Source organism: Triplophysa rosa, linkage group LG15, assembly GCF_024868665.1.
Source record: "Triplophysa rosa linkage group LG15, Trosa_1v2, whole genome shotgun sequence".
NCBI lineage: Eukaryota > Metazoa > Chordata > Actinopteri > Cypriniformes > Nemacheilidae > Triplophysa > Triplophysa rosa.
In genome coordinates, this window is record NC_079904.1 from 3,532,122 (window position 1) to 3,551,352 (window position 19,231).

The 19,231-nt window shown below is 36.9% G+C and overlaps 2 protein-coding genes across 5 annotated transcripts; both read left to right on the forward strand.

Annotated features, from left to right (window-relative positions):
• The first annotated feature begins 540 nt into the window (after positions 1 to 540).
• On the forward strand, positions 541 to 9,007 carry LOC130565874 (DBH-like monooxygenase protein 2 homolog). 4 transcript variants are annotated; one of them, XM_057352993.1, is made up of 14 exons: positions 541 to 863; positions 1,417 to 1,563; positions 2,168 to 2,320; positions 2,896 to 2,979; positions 3,053 to 3,208; positions 3,361 to 3,463; positions 3,545 to 3,711; positions 3,851 to 3,942; positions 4,033 to 4,129; positions 4,275 to 4,334; positions 4,879 to 5,009; positions 5,098 to 5,206; positions 7,556 to 7,618; positions 8,257 to 9,007. In XM_057352993.1, the coding sequence occupies exons 1-14, from the start codon at positions 591 to 593 to the stop codon at positions 8,395 to 8,397; spliced, it is 1,776 nt and encodes a 591-aa protein (XP_057208976.1). In that variant the 5' UTR covers positions 541 to 590; the 3' UTR covers positions 8,398 to 9,007. The 4 variants fall into 4 exon arrangements, with proteins under 4 accessions (XP_057208976.1, XP_057208978.1, XP_057208977.1 ...); XM_057352995.1 differs by having other exon boundaries at positions 8,260 to 9,007; XM_057352994.1 differs by having other exon boundaries at positions 7,559 to 7,618.
• A 1,220-nt stretch (positions 9,008 to 10,227) lies between these two features.
• On the forward strand, positions 10,228 to 18,942 carry LOC130566171 (DBH-like monooxygenase protein 2 homolog). The gene is made up of 13 exons (XM_057353449.1): positions 10,228 to 10,534; positions 13,868 to 14,014; positions 15,197 to 15,349; positions 16,212 to 16,295; positions 16,369 to 16,524; positions 16,605 to 16,707; positions 16,794 to 16,960; positions 17,093 to 17,181; positions 17,732 to 17,828; positions 17,913 to 17,972; positions 18,125 to 18,255; positions 18,342 to 18,450; positions 18,622 to 18,942. Exons 1-13 carry the CDS (start codon positions 10,262 to 10,264, stop codon positions 18,757 to 18,759), a joined length of 1,707 nt encoding a protein of 568 aa, XP_057209432.1. The 5' UTR covers positions 10,228 to 10,261; the 3' UTR covers positions 18,760 to 18,942.
• The last annotated feature ends 289 nt before the right edge of the window (positions 18,943 to 19,231 follow it).

Below are 19,231 nucleotides of genomic sequence, written 5' to 3' on the forward strand. Positions count from 1 at the left end.
ACACATTCGTTCAAACTACTTTGGATTAATATATAAATGTATTTAGGATTATATGTCTGTCCCCAAAGTGAGTAAAGAGAGTTCATCTCCCTACATTCCATTCGGTCGTAAAATACTCTTATCTTGATGGTTTGGTGTGGGTTGCTATGGTCACCAGAGATCTGGTCCTGCGCCTGGTGTTAGTTGCAGATTGGGGGTAGACCCCTGGTGACTAGCTTGCGTGAAGGGTTGAAGGGTTTTGTTGTTATATTTAAGAAATATAACTAGTTTTTGCGTGTCTGATCGGTCTCAGGCACTACAACAGCTTTTATGTTTATCTTTCATTGAATACGTAATGGTCCACAATGCGTTTTGTGCACTTATGTAATGCTTATTCATTTTGTTTGACTTATGTGGCCCTTTTGAGAGTTTAGCACAAACGTCTATGTCAATATAATAATGACCAAGCAAACTGTCACCTGAGATGAGCTGTGAGTCAGTATGGGGCGTTGATATGGGAAGTGTTGGACTATTATCCAGTTTCATGCACACCGCCTACTTAAACGTCTCAGAAAGAGAAAGATCATCCGTCAGGTCTATTAGAGGGTGATATGGGTCTGTTATCTGTTGTTCTGCTTCTGCTCTTGATTTCAGTCCAGTCGTGCTGGGCTCAGGATGATCCTCTTCTTCCCTTCTCTGAACACCTGGATCCCGAGCAAAAGGTACGACTGAAGTGGGGATTCGATGAGGTCCAGGACACCATCCTGTTCCAGCTCACCGTCAACACCAGCGGTTGGGTCGGTTTGGGCTTCAGCCCCAAAGGAGGAATGACCGGAGCTGATATTGTCATTGGAGGAGTTGGACAAAACGGCAGTTATTTTACGGTAAAAAGTCTAAAGACTCCTCTTTGACTGTCGCTTACTCTACAGTGGTTTTAAAACGTAATATTGTATATGAATGTGATATTTATACGTACTTTTTTGTTTCTCACTGTAAATACTTCTATATAAATTCCCCAACCATTTTTTTTCTTGTTGAGCTTCTACATGACAACTTAAAAACAAAAGTGTAAAAGAAATGGTTCAACCAAAACTCTTTCAATGTTTCGTAGTCACCCCCACGCCGTTCTTCTGTAGAACAGAAAACAAAATATTTTGAAGAACTTTGGTTACCAAATAACACATTGACTTCTATTGACACAAAACACAACATTCTTATATTTGGTTAAACCATCCCTTTAAAACATGAAATTGGCTTTACTCCAGAAGACGATGTAAAAAAGCTAAAATAAGCCTAATAAAAATGTGTTTTGATTTTCCATAGTCAAACCATTAACAGCTCACTTTACCAGACTGGGGACTAGATTTTATTGCCACACTGTATTATAAAACACGTAATTGCACGATTGATTTTACATGATGTGTTTTCCGTGTTAAGGACCGTCATGCTGTGGGTAATTCCATGCCTGTGGTTGACCAGCGACAAGACTACAAACTCCTGTCTCTGAACGAGTCTGATGGACAAACAGTCATGAAGTTTCAGAGGTCCATCAAGTCCTGTGATGAATATGATTTACCCATCACTGTGAGTCTGTTCAGTCATTGAATATGTTTTTTGTCTCTGAGGAGTTAACAAAGAAAAGTAGTTCAACAACACTATTAGTTTAAGTCTCCCCTTTTATTGGGTTTAAGATTTACTCTGCGCTTTTATCTACAAAACAATGAGTCTGGAACAAAAGCGTTACAGGACAAAAACAGTAATCTATAAGGGGAATCCACACAATGAGATTTACCGGCCCAGTGGGACATCTATAGTGTGGAAACTCCCTTTTCTGTTCAAACTGCTGATCCTGTTTGTTAGGAAATTCTTAGAGCACATTTTTGTAGTCATCTATGTTTACATAGAACTGATCGGTATAAGGAAATATGTTCCTGTAAGTCAATGAAGTATTGTGTCAGAAATGCGGAGGTTGTGAGTTTGATTTCCAGGGAACAAAGATACTGATAATACATCCGAATCCTCTTGAAGTAACTTTGGAAAAAAGTGTTTGAGTAAATGCAACTTGTTCTTTTTTTAAAGTAAGCATATTTGATAGCCAGTTATTTTCATGTCATTTTTACCTTATACTTTCAGATTGAAATGTTTGGAAACCGGTTTAATCTTTTTTCTTCTTTCATTGCATAATCAGACTGATCCCATCAAGCTCATCTATGCGTACGGACAGACTGATGACATCAAGTACCACGGTACCCGAAGGGGCACGAAGGAGGTGAACCTGTTGAGATACATGCCTAAGGTCACCCCTACAGACAGCAAGTATTTCGACATGATCATGGTCAATGTAAGAGAGATTTGTTTTTCTGTTATCTTTTACCTGTGATTGTCACCAATAAATCAACTTTAATAAAGTAAACAACTTCAATTCAGTAAACAAAATATTCTGTACTTAAAGGGACAGTTCACCCCCCCAAAAAAAATTCTGTCATCATTTTCCCACCCTCGAGTTGTTCTAAATCTCTATACATTTCTTCGTTCTGATGAACACAGAGAAAGATATTTGTAAGAATGCTTGTAACCAAACAGTGCACCATTGACTACCATAGTAGGGAAAATGACAATGGTAGTAAATAGTGCCCCAGAACAGTTTGCTTTCCAACATTCTTCAAAATATCTTTTTTTGTGTTCAACAGAACAAAAAATTTTTTAAGCAATTTTCCCTACTATGGTAGTCAATGGTGGCCAAGAACTGTTTGGTTACAAGCATTCTTCCAAATATCTTTCTCAACCGAACAAAGAAATGTATACAGATTTGGACCAACTTAAGGACGAGTAAATAAGGACAGAATTTCATTTTTGGGTGAACTGTTCCTTTAATATAGTAATAAATCAAGATATCCAAATTTACACGTGTTTCAGTTCACGGTGCCAGCCAACCAAACCTACTATCACTGCAAGATCATGAGAACTCCAGATTTCGATCAGAAGCATCACATTTATCGAGTGAGTCTCTAAACTTTACACACATGATCTGTCACAATCATCTCCATCTCTGACCGTCTCTCACCATCTCCAGATTGAGCCGTTGATCCAAAACATGGATCTCGTGCATCACCTGCTGCTGTATCGCTGCCCGCCGGGTGTGACAGAAATCTATGAATCACAATGTTACACAGAAATGAGTAATGAAAAATGTATGGAGGTCGTGGCGGTGTGGGGAATTGGCGGAGGGGTCAGTCTCTCTTTTGTAACTTTAAAGCATTTCCATTTTTATTTCATGGTTTGTTTGAAGACTATTAAGGATCTTTGATATTTTGGAGTAGAACAGTTAAATGGCACAGCAATCTCCGGTTGAACAGAAAATATAAAAATGTATTTTTCAAGGCTTTTGAACTTCCTGAAGTGGCGGGTCTTCCAATTGGAGGGAATGATGGTGATGTTCTCTACAGGCTTGAAGTGCATTACAACAACCCAAATAAAACCGCAGGTACTTTGGATTTATTTTTGTTTTGGTTTGTTTTAATTTCGGCTACTTGCTAGTGGATAAAACAATACTTTATCTACACAGGTCGAGTTGATCACTCAGGTCTACGGTTCTATTACACATCTATACTCCGTCAGCACGATGCAGCCGCACTCATGACGGGGCTGGAGGTCCGCTCCAGATACGCCATCCCACCCCGGGCAAAGACTTTCCTCACGTATGGCCTGTGTGACACTGCTCATTTCGCACAGGTATTTATGTGCAGTTTTCTAAAATCATAAAACAGAGTTAGCTGATGATTGGATAATCCGGTCAATCCAACATTTTAAAATGGCAAATGCAAATAATATAAAAAAAACCTTGAAAAGTTGGAAAAAACCTGTTCTGCAGGTTCTTCCTGAGACTCCACAAGATCTTCAGGTGTTCTCTGTAATGTTACACACACACTTGGCTGGACGGAAGGTGCGAGTCGGCCACTTCAGGTGAACACCTCAGTGTGGCTGTTGGTTAAACCTTCAACATGGTTAGGAGGATTACGCTTCTATATTTTTTTAATATCTTATGCACTTCAGAGATGGAAAACAGATTGATCTTCTAGCTGTGGATGAACATTACGATTTTGAATACCAGGAGGTGGTAAACCTGGGTAAAACTAAGACAGTGAAGTTGGTAAGTGAAAAATGATTTGAAAAAGTCACTTTTTATGATATTCATTTTACAATTATCTCAAGCGTACACATCAAATTCATGTGCTTTTTATATTGTATAGACTTATTATTATTTGGTAAACTAAAGCATTTTCTTTCTCGAACAGGGTGACAAATTACTGGTGCAGTGTACCTATAATACAGAAAACCGCACAAAACTCACATGGGTTAGTACATTTGATATAACCATCTCTATATTAAACATATAATATTATGACAAGGATGCAACTTATTGTTTTTAAATACACATTTCAAAATATGTACAGTATGATATGATAAAACAAAACAAGAAAATCTCTTCAAATGAAACACAGACATGATAGTTCGCCTAAAAATGAAAATTCTGTCATCATTTGTTCACCCTCTTGTCAATTCAAACCTGTATGACTTTCTTTCTTCTGCAGATATTTTGAAAAAGGTTATTAACTGGCATCAATTCACTTGCACTGGTTTTGTGTTCTTACAATAAAAGTGAATGGGTGCCGGCACTGTTCGGTTTCCAACTTTCATTAAAATATCTTCTTTTGTGTTCTGCGGAAAAATTAAAGTCATTCAGGTTTGAAATGACAAGATGATGAGTAAATGATGACAGAATTTTTGACAGAATCACTTTAACTACTGTGCTGTTGTGTTAAAGACTATAACCTAAAGAGCTCTATAGACTACTCAATAAAAACAATATGGATGTGTATAATCTTGCTTTGTCTGCAGGGGGGTCTCTCGACTTCAAATGAAATGTGCTTGGCGTTCCTCTACTACTATCCCGCTATGAATCTGAGCGGTTGTCTGAGCAGCCCTGATTCCAACGCTTTAATAGCTGAAATGGGGGCAACAAATAATATGTAATACATTTGTACATTTATTTTTTGATCTTGAGAGGTGCCTTATGACATTCTTGCCTAATGTGACTTTTATTTGATAATTTCACAGTAACTGGCTCAATATGATGTTATCAAAGACATGGAATGACACATCTATCTATGAATACCAACAAACGCTGAAGAGGATCAATCAGACACTCATAGTTTCTAATTCAAACGTAAGTGTCAACACTTGGACAATATGCATTTATTATACTGTATATTCTCAATGGAATTTTTGGAGATCCCCGTTCTAACATTATTTGTTAGTTTTTTGGCAATTTCTTTAACTAAATACATCTATTAAAAAACTCAAAAATGTATTTGTATTGTATCTATATACAGCGGGTAAAATAAATATAGAACACGTCACCATTTTTCTCAGTAAATATATTTCTCAAGGTGCTGTTGACATGAAATTTTCACCAGATGTCGTTAACATCCCAAATAATCCATACATACAAAGAAAACAAAACAAATACGTTCACAAATTAAGTTTTATGTAATAAAGTAGAATGACACAGGGGAAACGTATGGAATGTATTTAATGCTTTGTACAAAAGCCAAATCATTACCAACAAAAAAATTGTTGGTAATGACAGCTTCGAGACGCCTCCTGTATGGAGAAATTAGTCGCATGCATTGCTCAGGTGTGATTTTGGCCCATTCTTCCACACAAACAGTCTTCAAATCTTGAAGGTTCTGTGGGCCTCTTCTATGAACTGTGATCTTTAGTTCTTTCCATAGATTTTCTGTTGGATTCAAGTCAGGTGATTGGCTGGGCCATTCTAGCGGCTTTATTCTCTTTCTCTGAAACCAATTGAGAGTTTCCTTGGCTGTGTGTTTGGGATCATTGTCTTGCTGAAATGTCCACCCTTGTTTCATCTTTATCATTATGGTAGATGGGATCAGATTTTTATCAAGAATGTCTCTGTACATTTGTCCATTTGTCCAAGTTTGCCAGTGCCGTATGCTGAGAAACAGCCCCATACCATGATGTTCCCACCTCCAAACTTCACTGTTGGTATGGTGCTTTTGGGGTGATGTGCAGTGCCATTTGACCTCCAATCATGGTGTGTATTATGGCATTGAAAGAGTTCAATTTTGGTCTCATCTGACCAGACTATATTCTCCCAGTATTTCACAGGCAGCAAACTTTAAAGGAGCTTTAACATGTTTTTTCTTCAGCAATGGAGTCTTGCGTGGTGAGCGTGCACACAGGCCACTGCGGTTAAGTGTGTTACTTATTGTGTTCTTTGAAACAATTGTACCTGTTAATTCCAGGTCTTTCTGAAGTTCTCCACAAGTGGTCATTGGCTCTTGGACCACTCTTCTGATTATTCTTTTCACTCCTCTGTCAGAAATCTTGCGAGGAGCATCTGGTCGTGGTTGGTTTATGGTGAAATGATGTTCTTTCCACTTCCGGATTATGGCCCCGACAGTGCTCACTGGAACATTCAGAAGTTTAGAAATCCTTCTATAACCAATGCCATCAGTATGTTTCGCAACAATAAGGATGCGAAGGTCTTGAGAGAGCTCTTTGCTTTTACCCATTATGAGATGACACATTCTCCTTCTTCTTTCTGTTTAATGGCGGATCGCAAACCTGCATTTATAGGTGCATGCCGCCACCTACTGTACAAGAGTGTGTAACATCAGGGTTTTATATTCTTTATTTTAAAAATAGAAAACAAACAAAAAATACAAATGAATAAATAAAACAACAATAATAATACTATGTTTCTTCTTTTCTTTCCTTTCTTCCTTCCTTCACCTTTATTTCCTTTCCTTTTTAAATGATACCCTACCTATATTTTCTGATGTAATCCTGTATTTCTTAGAAAACTAAATAGAGCCTTACAACAGTCCCTCATTTCCTCATTCCTTCCTAAAATCCCATCCTCGTTTTAATTCATACATCTTGTCACGTAAAATGATCCTCTCTGCATTATATTTTATAACATGCTCCACATTTTCTGGTACATTACAACCGTCACATTGATCAGAATGGCATTTTGTGAGATGACACTTTGGTAATGAGACACCCTTTTATATGCCATCAGTTGGGGCTGAACCAGCTGATGTTAATTTCCATTGTCAAGGGGCAGGATTGCTTTCTAATTACTGATAGACTTCAGCTGGTGTCTTGGCTTTCCATGCCTTTTTGCACCTCCAGTTCTTCATGTGTTCAATACTTTTTCCATTTTATTATACATAACTTAATTTGTGAACTTGTTTTGTTTTCTTTGTATGTATTGATTATTTGGATTGTTACCGACATCTGGTGAACATTTTATTTCAACAGCACCTTGAGAAATATATTTACTGAGAAAAATGGTGACGTGTTCAATACTTGTATATATTTTTTAGTTTTCGTTCTTTCATTTATTATTGTTTATTTCACTTATTTCTGTACTGTTTTTGTCTTAAGTTGGCATAGCCTACTGTACTTGTTTTGATAAGGGCAGCATGTGTCACCACTGTTTTGGATATAGTTACCTGACAACCTTTTCCATGTGCATCTCCAGCAGAACGAGTCATACAACACGGGAACGATTCCTGACCTCATACTCACTCATTCTGCACCCTGTGTAAGCGGCTGTCCCACTGAACGTCTTGCTTGGATGTCTCTGCTTCTCTGCTTGGGTTTTTGATGATAAATGCATCTTTCAATAATACAAATGGTAACGCTTTAGTATAAGGACCAATTCTCACTATTAACTTGCTAGCATGCCTATTATTAGCATATTGGCTGTTTATAAGCACTTATAAAGCACATATTCTACATCCCTAATCCTACCCAATACCTAAACCTAACAACTACCTTACTAACTATTAATAAGCAACAAATTAAGAGTTAACTAAGCAAAAGTCGTAGTTAATAGTTTACTAAAACCGAGAACTGGACCTTAAAATAAAGTGTGACCATACAAATTATTTTTTCATTTATTATTATTTATTTCACTTATTTCTGTAATGTTTTTGTCTTAAATCGGCATACACAGCAAAATCACCAGTGTTCAAAAAGGATAAATGAACACTCAAAGTGTATATATAATCCACACTATCGAAGTGTGGATTATACTGTATATACACTGTGAGAGTTAATTTGACATTTTTTAACACTGGCGATTTTGCTGTGTACTGTACTTGTTTTGAAAAAGGGCAGCATGTGTCACCACTGTTTTGGATATAATTACCCGACAAGCTTTTCCATGTGCATCTCCAGCAGAACGCGTCATCCAACATGGGAACGACTCCTAATCTCGGAGTCACTCATTCTGCACCCGGTGTAAACGGCTGTCCAAATGAACGTCTTGCTTGGATGTCTCTGCTTCTATGCTTGGCGGTGCAATGGATCTCTTCATGAAACATCTTTATTTAGCAACATATTTTGGCAACTTCAACCTCACTTAATCCTGCAGTCTGTAAAACTATTAAACTTTCACTGTATTAAAGTGATAGTTCACCAAAAATGATTTACTCACCCTCTTGTCATTTCAAACCTTTATGACTTTCTTTCTTCCGCAGAACACAAGAAAAGTTGGTAACCGAGCAGCACTGGACCCCATTCACTTCTATTGTGTGGACACAAAACCAGTGCAAGTGAATGGGGTCCAGTTAGCAACATTCTTCAAAATATCTTCTTTTGTGTTCTGCGGAAGAAAGAGGTTTTAAATGGCAAGAGGGTGAGTAAATGATGACAGAATTTTTCTTTTTTGGGTAAACTATCCCTTTAACAAAACATAATATGGTTGAGATGGCTTTTCTTGTACAATAAGCATTCAGTGTAGCAAAAAATGGGGTAATATGAAAACAATCTGGTCAGATTTTAGCCTATATCTAGTGATCTAGTGGTTTTTGATGATAAATGCATCTTTCAATAATACAAATAGTTTATTTTTGGCTTTTTACGAACGTATCTTACAATCATGTCTTACATCTTACTATCAACTGTTTAAAATAAAAAAAAACTGGTGAACTGGTCTTCCTCCTTCTTTACTGTTGTAGATAACAAACGTGATATGTACTCTTTAAGTCTGTTTGAAAATGACAGTCAAACCAAAATGTATTCAGACACCTTCAACATTTCTCACATTATCACAGTTTATTCGCTTTAGAGAATGGTAATAAAATATGACAAGAACTGTGTCAGAACAAATTCATAATAATTCATAATCTTGATAATGTCAGATAACTTTGATAGAAAGGTAATGGATTAGGTTGAATAGCTGTCAGCTGTTAAATTTAAGCGCACGATTAGATAATACCAATTTAGGGCAAGCAATGCTTCATTTTCTTCAGTCAGTGGTGTAAAGTGGTGTCACAGTTTACGTTGTTTTGATATTCTCACTTACGTAAATTTACCAAAAATGATATATGGTGTCTGAATAATTTTTGGTTTGACTGTATATCAGTGGCAATGTTGTCATCCTTAAACTTTAATCTCTTTCTCATGGGCGTGCGTTTGAAATCAACAGAAACAGAAGTTTAATTCATTGTAATACAGAAAACCGTAGGAGATGGGCAGGTTTGAGCTTGTTGTTGCTATGACATTAGTTAATATATTAACTAACATGAATGAACAATGAGCATCATTGCATTTTTGTCTTAATGTTAGTTAATACCAGTACAGTTGTTCATCGTTTGTTCGGCTTAGTTCGTTGTGCACTGACTAATAAACTTCAGATTTTTTAAAAACACAAATGTTGAAATTAACATAATACATAATAAATGTAGAATAATATTGTTTATTATTATTTACTAATGAAGCTAATATTGTTAACAAATGAGACCTTGTTACCCAAATTAAAAACTATATTTTAAAACAAGCAATATTAGTTTCTCTGTAGAACAAAAACAATTAAAAATAAAATAATAGGACAAAGTTAATGGTGTCTATGAGACTATATAAAGAGTAAATGTGGACAGACTCTCCTGATCAACATGAATTAGATTTGTGTGTAATATTAAATTGTCCAAAATCACAAAGACATTTATATTTTTTGTCGAACCTTTGGGACTTTTACGTTAAAGTGGACATTTTCTGTTTCTTGTTGAGTCACAGTAATACTGTAATGTCCAGGTGATCTGGAACCTGAGAGATCATGTGAGGTAAAGAGGGTGGGAGTTAGACCGAGCTTACAAAGAATCCCACTGAAGTGCACTGCAGAATAGTTTCTTAAACATCTCAGAAAGAGAAAGATCGTCCGTCAGGTCTATTAGAGGGTGATATGGGTCTGTTATCTGTTGTTCTGCTTCTGCTCTTGATTTCAGTCCAGTCGTGCTGGGCTCAGGATGATCCTCTTCTTCCCTTCTCTGAACACCTGGATCCCGAGCAGAAGGTACGACTGAAGTGGGGATTCGATGAGGTCCAGGACACCATCCTGTTCCAGCTCACCGTCAACACCAGCGGTTGGGTCGGTTTGGGCTTCAGCCCCAAAGGAGGAATGACCGGAGCTGATATTGTCATTGGAGGAGTTGGACAGGACGGCAGTTATTTTACGGTAGAAAATATAAAGTCTCATCTGTGACTGTCAATAAATCACTTATGTTTTCATTTTTGTTGTTTTTATACCTGATTACCATATTTTTAGGATATATTTCTATATGTGACCCTGGACAACAAAACCAGTCTCATGGGTCAATTTTCTGAAATTGAGATGTATACATCACCCGAAAGTGGAATAAATAAGCTTTCCATTGATGTATGGTTTGTTAGGACGGGACAATATTTGCTCGAGATACAACTATTTAAAATCCGGAATCTGAGGGTGCAAAAAAAACGAAATATTGAGAAAATTGCCTTTAAAGTGTCAGTCAGAGGCACAGTAGCAGGCCGTTGCTAAGAAGAAACAGGTTTGTTTTAACGCTCTCTATTAGTTTACCTTTCTCTGAACTTTTACCTGCGGACTGCAACTATTTTAATACTCCGCGTACTGTCGGTAGAAGTGGAGGCATACTTTCGGCTATGTTGTGGAAATGTCGACAAATACCTGCTGAGAGTTGTCAGAGTTTCGACCTAATACAGTCAGTGATTTCTCGGCAGCATTTTATAATCATTCATTAATTGACACTATTGAATTGTCATCTGCTCAAATGGGTTCTGAGGATTAATAATGCCTGCTCAGACATCATTGACCGGGTTGCACCATATAAATTAAGGAAACCAAAGAGGAAAACTCAGCCATGGCTAAATGAAAATACTCTGTTAATTAGAAAGGAATGCAGGAGAGCAGAACTAAAATGGCAGAAAGATAAGCTTCAAGTATCATATATTCTAAGATTCTAAGAGAGTGTTTAGGGAGATACGAAAATGAAGTAAAACTATCAAGAGCAGAATATTTTTCAGCGAAAATTGCACAGAATGTTCACTGTCCACAGGTATTATTTAAAACCATAAACACTTTAATTAATCCAGATTGCGCCACTGGTCTTGATCCATCAGCTGATATTTGTGAAATGTTTAAAAACTTTTTTTTAAATCGAGGATATAAGGCTACTGATTACACCCTCTATATCTGATAGTATTTGTCTAACAACTCCATTGTCTCATAGTTTATTTCGATTTGAGCCAGCCTCTCTCTCATTTATTAAGGATATTGTTGAACATTTAAAACCCACTTCCTCTTATAATGATGTACTTCCTTCTAAGTTGTTTATTAACCTTAAATACTATTGGGCCAAGTATTCTCCCTATTATAAATGGTAGTTTGACTAGTGGCTGTGTTCCCTCGAGTTTAAAGCATGCCATTGTTCAACCTCTCCTTAAAAAGCCGAGCCTAGACCCAACAGATCCAAACAATTTTCGCCCAATATCTAAGCTACCATTTTTATCTAAATTATTAGAAAAAATAGTTTTTAATCAACTTACATTATTTTTGGTAAAACATGATATTTTTGAAAAATTTCAATCGTGTTTCAGAGCCGGTCACAGTACAGAGTCTGCTCTTCTTAGAGTAGCAAATTATCTTTTAACAAAGACAAACTCCGGGTGTAGTGTTGCTTCGATTTTGCTGGATCTTAGTTCAGCATTTGACACGAAATGGAACCTTCTCTGTTAAAATTGGATTTTTTTCTCATCAAAAGCTACTATTACATGTGGAGTCCCTCAGGGCTCCATTTTGGGACCCATTTATTTTCATAGTATATGCTTCCTCTAGGTTCTGTTTTTAAGAAACATGGTATCTCTTATCATTTTTATGCTGATGACACCCAGATGTATTTGCCTAAAACGTCTGGGAATGATACATCTATTAGCTCTCTTTTTGACTGTCTAAGGAATGTAAAAAACTGGATGAACAATAACTTTCTCCAGTTAAATGAGAAAAAGACAGCAATTATTATATTTAGTCCTAGTGGTCGTGCAAACAATAATATAGCAATGAATCTAGGTCCGTTGGCCTCAAACTCGAATAAACATGTTAGGAATTTAGGTTTAATTTTTGATACGGAGTTAAAGTTTGATAAGCAAATTTATCTGATAGTAAAAAATAGCTTTTTCCGATTGCAAAATATTGCTAAACTCAAATCTGTCTTATCTTTCTGTGATCTGGAGAAAGTAATTCATGCGTTTATATCGTCACGTCTGGATTACTTTAATGCCTTGTATCTGGAGGTCAGCCAGTCTTCATTATTACATCTACAAAGAATACAAAATGCAGCAGCAAGACTGCTGACAAATACAAAAAAGAGAGACCATATATCCCCTATTTTGGCCTCCTTACACTGGTTACCTGTCCAGTTTAGAATAAAGTACAAAGTTCTTCTGTATACCTTTAAAGCTGTGCATGGATTGGCACCAAAATATATTACTGAGCTTATAAACGTTAGTAGCTCACAGAGGTCTCTATCCCAAAACCTGCTGATGCTTGAAACTCCGCGATCACGCTTAAAAAGCAAAGGAGATCATGTAAATTAGTTTTTAGGACTTGATGTTTTAGATATTTATCATTTTCTTTTACTGTATTTTATATTTTATTACTGTATGTGATTGTACACTGTACAGCACTTTGGTACACTCTGTGGTTTTGAAGGTGCTATATAAATACAATTTTGATTGATTGATTGATATCCTAAAGATTTTTGGCATAAAAGAAAAATCGATAATTTGACCCATAAAATGTTTTGTTGGCTATTGCCACAAATATTTCCATGCTACTTGAGACTGGTTTTGTGGTCCAGAGTCACATATAGATTTTTATAATTGTGTGATGGTTTAATGCATAATTGTGTGATAGTTCACCCTAAAATAAATTTGCTGTCATCATTGATTCTCCCTCATGTCATTTAAAATATGTATGACTCTTTCTTCTGTGGAACACAGATGTAGACATTTTGAGAAATGTCTCAATGGTTTTGTGTCCATACAATAGAAGTCAATGGGGTCTCATTCTTCTTCAAAATATCTTCGTTTGTGTCCTTCAGAAGAAAGAAAGTCATCTGACTTCTGGAAAAGTAATTTACATTTACATTTAGAAGACGCTTTTATCCAAAGCGACTTACAAATGAGGTAAACAATAGAAGAAATTGGATCAACATAAGGACAACAAAATGTATAAGTGCATTAAAAACTGGCCTCATATAGCCCAGCACAGTCTACAAAGCTAAGTTGTTTTTTTATAGAACGAGTAAAGTATAAGAAGTCAGCACTAATTGGTCAGGTGTGGACGGAAGAGATGTGTTTTCAGCCGATTCTCAAAGATGACCATAGATTAAAGGCTACAGATGGCTAATTTTTATTTTTGGACAAACTATAAGCATTCCTAATATATTATACAGTATTATCTGCTTTTCTAAATAGCACAATTCAAAGTCTGCTTGATATATATCATGTTAAGGACCGTCATGCTGTGGGTAATTCCATGCCTGTGATTGACAAGCAACAAGACTACAAACTCCTGTCTCTAACCGAGTCTGATGGACAAACAGTCATGAAGTTTCAGAGGTCCATCAAGTCCTGTGATGAATATGATTTACCCATCACTGTGAGTCTGTTCATCGAATAGGTTTTACATCCCTCTATGTGTATGCCCTCGTGTTATCATGTGTTATATGTTTTAAGTAGGATATGATCCCACAAATTCCTATTTTAAAGGCCCCCTAATCTAGCCCTTTTACAAAATGTAATATAAATCTTAGGAGTCCACAGAAGGTGTCTGTGAAGTTTCAGCTCAAAATACACCACAGATCTTTTATTATACTGTGCCCTACATGTCAATGAGGAAAAACAAGCTGTTTTGGTGTGTGTCTCTTTAAATGCAAATGAGCTTCAGGTCTCCGCCCCCTTTTCAGCAGAAAGCGCATGGCTGTGTGAGCCGGTGCTTCCAGTAACAACAAAACTGAAGAGAATGTTCATTAAGCGAATGAGAAACACCGTCTCATCTTTAATATAACAAACACATTGTTTTGTATAAGTGAGAGTATATAAGACAAACGAGTTATTTGTTTAAAAACTGAAAACATGACCCATTATGAATCCAGCATTCATTGTGTGGATCTTTATCATTCCAGGGTGGTTCTGTACACACACTCCTGACACACAGATATGTAAAAACAACACTTAAAAGCGCATTTTTGGAATTAGGGGGCCTTTAATACCCAATACGTTACACAGGAAAGAAAACTGCTTGTCACGAAATCGTTTGTTCCTTAGTCTAAAGATAAACGAAACGTACGTATTACTATCGCTAGTTCCGTAAAATCACACCTGAGATGTGTGTGAACTGTATATCCATGATGAAGGTATGAAGTAGTATTTGACAACAGATCAGTCAGACACTCCCCGTTCATTGTGTGTTAGATTTAAGAGGTATGCAGAACACGATGTGTTGCAGGATGAAACCAACAATTTCGGCTCGTGTAAGTACTGTGGGTGTCCTCTTTCAGGAACCTTTCACTGCTGTGCTGAAATCCACACAATGACACGCACACACACGCACGCACGCACGCACGCACACACACACAGGCCCACTGGGACCAGAAACTCTTATCTGTCCTGTTTGTCAGGAGCTCTTAAAGTCCTCTTTAAACTGTTCATATCAAACGCACGAATGACCTCAGAAACCCTTGAAATTCGAGATCAGGTTATGCGTGTGCTATCGAAGAGTTTTTCTCTTTTGAAAGTCTAGAAATGAAAAGGGTTAAAGTTATTTTATGTTTTAAATTAGACGTTGCCCATCAAGCTCATCTATGCGTACGGACAGACCGATGACATCACGTATCACGGTACCCGAAGGGGCACGAAGGAGGTGAACCTGTTGAGGTACATGCCTCGGTTAACTCCTCCAGACAGCAAGTATTTCGACATGATCATGGTCAATGTAAGCGAGATTGAATTCTTTTTTTCTATATTATGTTGGGTGCATTTTCAATTTCAGTAAGAATCATTTTATTGCAGAAAACTTGTTGATCTACTGTATCATGTGTTACAGAATGTATGACACGCTTAATTTTTTACTTTTCCCTAAAACACAAGAGGGATGAAATACAGCCGTGAAAAAAACAAAGAGAGACCACTTTAGTTTTGTCTTTAATCAGCATTTCTGCATGTGTAATGTCAAACCAGTCAAGTGTCTGTTGAATTTCAATAGAAACCGACTAAAAATCACCCAACAGCAATGTGAACGACTGAGAGAATGCAAAGATGTGCGAAAGCTGTGAAAAAAATCAGGCTTGTTTCATCAAATAGTCCTTTTTTAACGGATCCTAAAAGACAGGTAAAAACATTCGTTTTGTGTTGTTTAAACGTGAATATGAACATGTTTTCTTTGCAGTATTCAAATTTTCTCAGTATTCGTTTGTCCTGTTTCAATTTTCTGAAAATAAGAGCAAATTAAAAACAATGTTCTAATTTGGATTCTTGTCCCCAGTTCACAGAATGAAACAAAATGATCATTTTTTATTTCACATATTTCACATAAATGGCAAGAAATGGCAAATTCAGAAGCTGAAAATCATTTTGACGCGGTCTCTTAAGTTTTTTCATGGCTGTGAGTAGGCAGCTTGATCTATTGCTTTAACAACACTATTCTAGACAAAGTCATGCAGAAAAATATTTGGAGTGACTTCTCTCTTCAGAAGTACTTGAGTGTGTGACTAAGTGTGATACTTAAAATATTTAAAATGCAGGAATCTGTGTGCTGTTTGAGATTGACAATCTGTATAAATTGACAATCTTTCCAGTTCACGGTGCCAGCCAACCAAACCTACTATCACTGCAAGATCATGAGAACTCCAGATTTCGATCAGAAGCATCACATTTATCGAGTGAGTCTCTAAACTTTACACACATGATCTGTCACAATCATCTCCATCTCTGACCGTCTCTCACCATCTCCAGATTGAGCCGTTGATCCAAAACTTGGATCTCGTGCATCACCTGCTGCTGTATCGCTGCCCGCCGGGTGTGACAGAAATCTATGAATCACAATGTTACACACGTGTGAACAGTGATGAATGTATGGAGGTCGTGGCGGTGTGGGCAGTTGGCGGAGGGGTCAGTATCCATTTACAGTGGATTAGTATCCATTAACGTGGGCTCTGTGGTTAAAATCTACGTGCTATGTTTGGTAACAGGCTTTTGAGTTCCCTACGGTGGCGGGTCTTCCGATTGGAGGGAATGTTGACGACGTTCTCTACAGGCTTGAAGTGCATTACAACAACGCAAATAAAACCGCAGGTAGTGTTTTACAAAGTGAAATATCACTGATGAAAATAAGAGCCTGGGGTGATTGACCAAAAAAATACGATGTTTTCTCTACACAGGTCGAGTTGACAACTCAGGTCTACGATTCTATTACACATCTGAACTCCGTCAGCATGATGCAGCGGTTTTGGGGACGGGGCTTGTGCTGGCCCCCGGGTACGGCATCCCACCTAAGGCGAAGGATTTTTTCACGTATGGCTTGTGCGACACTGCTTATATTCCACAGGTACAAGTCAGGCTTTTCACATTCTATATAAACAAAAGACAAATGCATAATACATTTATCATTTAGGCTATATGGCAGATGTGTTTATCCAAAGTGACATACATTTTACATACATATTTTTGTGTTCTGCAGGTTCTGTCTCAGACTCAAGATCTTCAGGTGTTCTCTGTAATGTTACACACACACTTGGCTGGACGAAAGGTGCGAGTCGGCCATTTCAGGTAAACATCTCAATGTGGTGGACAGTTCAGCAATGATGTAAATGTAAACTTAAAGGAATAACTGACAAGAATTTTTCATTTCTTTCATCATTTATTCACCCTCATGTTGTTCCAAACTGAAAGACTGTTTTATTCCTATGAAACACAAATAGAGAGACAGGTCATTATTTTTTTCTATATATTGTAAATTAAAGGAACAGTTCACCCAAAAATGAAAATCATGTCTTCATTTACTCACCTTAAGTTGTTCTGTGTCTGTATAAATCATCGAAAATTCATAAAAAAAGATTTGGAACAACTCGAGGGTGAGTAAATGATGACAACATTTTTATTTTGGGTGAACTGTGCCTTTAAATGGGATTGATGCTGCTGAGATTAAAAAGCATCATGAAACTATCATAAGAGTTCAAGTGTATTCTATTACAAATCTTCATTTAATTTGCATAAACTTTATGGTACTGTATACATTTTGGCTTGAAATTCTTGACATTCTGAACAGATTCATTATGTTTTGTAAGTTTTATAAGAAAAAAATGTGTATGTTTTTCAGAGGCGGAAAACAAATTGATCTGCTAGCTGTGGATGAAAACTATAATTTTGAATATCAGGGAGTGACAAATTTGGGTAAAACTAAGACAGTGAAGCTGGTACGTAGTATAAATGTGCCTTTTTAACAACTTCTGTTCCGTTAACAAAGATTTCAGGTATATTTCTCAATTATTCTCTAACAGGGTGACAAATTACTGGTGGAGTGCACCTATAACACGGCCACTCGCACAAAACTCACATGGGTTTGTACTTTAACAAATTATTTCTTTATTCTGTAGAATAAAATTCGGAGTAAAATTGGTAGCGCACAAACTAATTAAAATGTACAGACTGAATGCACAGACAGTCGCTTTGGATAAAAATCGTCTGCCAAATGCGTAAATGTTTTCTGCAGGGTGGTCTCTCAACTACAGATGAGATGTGCTTGGCTTTTCTTTTCTATTATCCTGCCATGAATCTGACCGGCTGCATGAGCTTCCCTAATTTAACTGCTTTAAGGACTGAGATGGGAAAGCCAGATCTGAAGTAAACCAGTTATTCACACCATTCGGATTATTTTGCGTTCCTGCAATTTGCCCGTATAATTACTCTGTTTTTGGATTCTTTTGTAGTAACTGGCTCTTTATGATGTCTACAAAGACTTGGAATGACACGTCTATCAATCAGTACCAACAAACACTGAAAAGAATAGACCAGTTTGTCATTGTTTCTGACTCGCATGTAAGTGTCCACACCCCGGCAGAAATTCACCATGGTAATAGTTTCTGCCAAACACAACAGTTTCGTTCACTATCAGCATCAAGGACCACAGCTATGTTCTATAAAGTATAGGCCTACATTTTACTAACTACACTGAAGTTGTCTAATAGCCTCGTTCACATGTCTTTTCAGAAAAACATCTCACGCAACATTGGGAAGATTCCTGATCTCAAAGTGGTTCCATCGGCACCCTGCACAAGTGGATGTGACTCTGAACGTCTTGCTTGGATATTGTTGCTTGTTTCTTTGGCGGTGCTACTGGCCTTTTAAACTTTAAAGAAGTAGTTCACTATAAAATAAAAATGTCATGATGATATACACTCACCCACAAGCCATCCGTGGGTTTATTTATTCTGCCGAAAACAAATTGAGGCGTATGAGGAAAGCTTTCGGGTTCTTATCCATATAATGGACTTCAAATTTCAGTTTCAGTTTCATCGCAGCTTCAAAAGGCTCTACGATGAATAAGGGTGTTGTCTAACAAAATCATTTGTAATTTTCCAAGAAAACTGAAAAATGATATTGTATGACATGTTGGTGAGTGAATTATCATGAATTTTTTATTTTATACTGAACCACTTCTTTAAAAACCTTACAAACCCATTCTTTATTGGTTTAAAATGACAAGTCATCAATGTAAAATTCTGGACAACTCCACCTTTTGAAGGGTCCTAATTACCACCTTAAAAACCAGAAACACAGAGAATCCTGAAAATGATATACTGTAAAAGTTTTCCTATTT

Excerpts from the sequence above, each read along its gene's own strand:
- LOC130565874 (XM_057352993.1), top strand. The coding sequence starts at position 591 with ATGGGTCTGTTATCTGTTGTTCTGCTTCTGCTCTTGATTTCAGTCCAG. Across the intron at positions 3,464-3,544 it reads CAACCCAAATAAAACCGCAG|GTCGAGTTGATCACTCAGGT; the intron begins GTACTTTGGATT and ends TTATCTACACAG. Across the intron at positions 3,943-4,032 it reads GTGCGAGTCGGCCACTTCAG|AGATGGAAAACAGATTGATC; the intron begins GTGAACACCTCA and ends TATGCACTTCAG.
- LOC130566171 (XM_057353449.1), top strand. The coding sequence starts at position 10,262 with ATGGGTCTGTTATCTGTTGTTCTGCTTCTGCTCTTGATTTCAGTCCAG. Across the intron at positions 16,961-17,092 it reads ACACTGCTTATATTCCACAG|GTTCTGTCTCAGACTCAAGA; the intron begins GTACAAGTCAGG and ends TGTGTTCTGCAG. Across the intron at positions 18,451-18,621 it reads TCATTGTTTCTGACTCGCAT|AAAAACATCTCACGCAACAT; the intron begins GTAAGTGTCCAC and ends ATGTCTTTTCAG.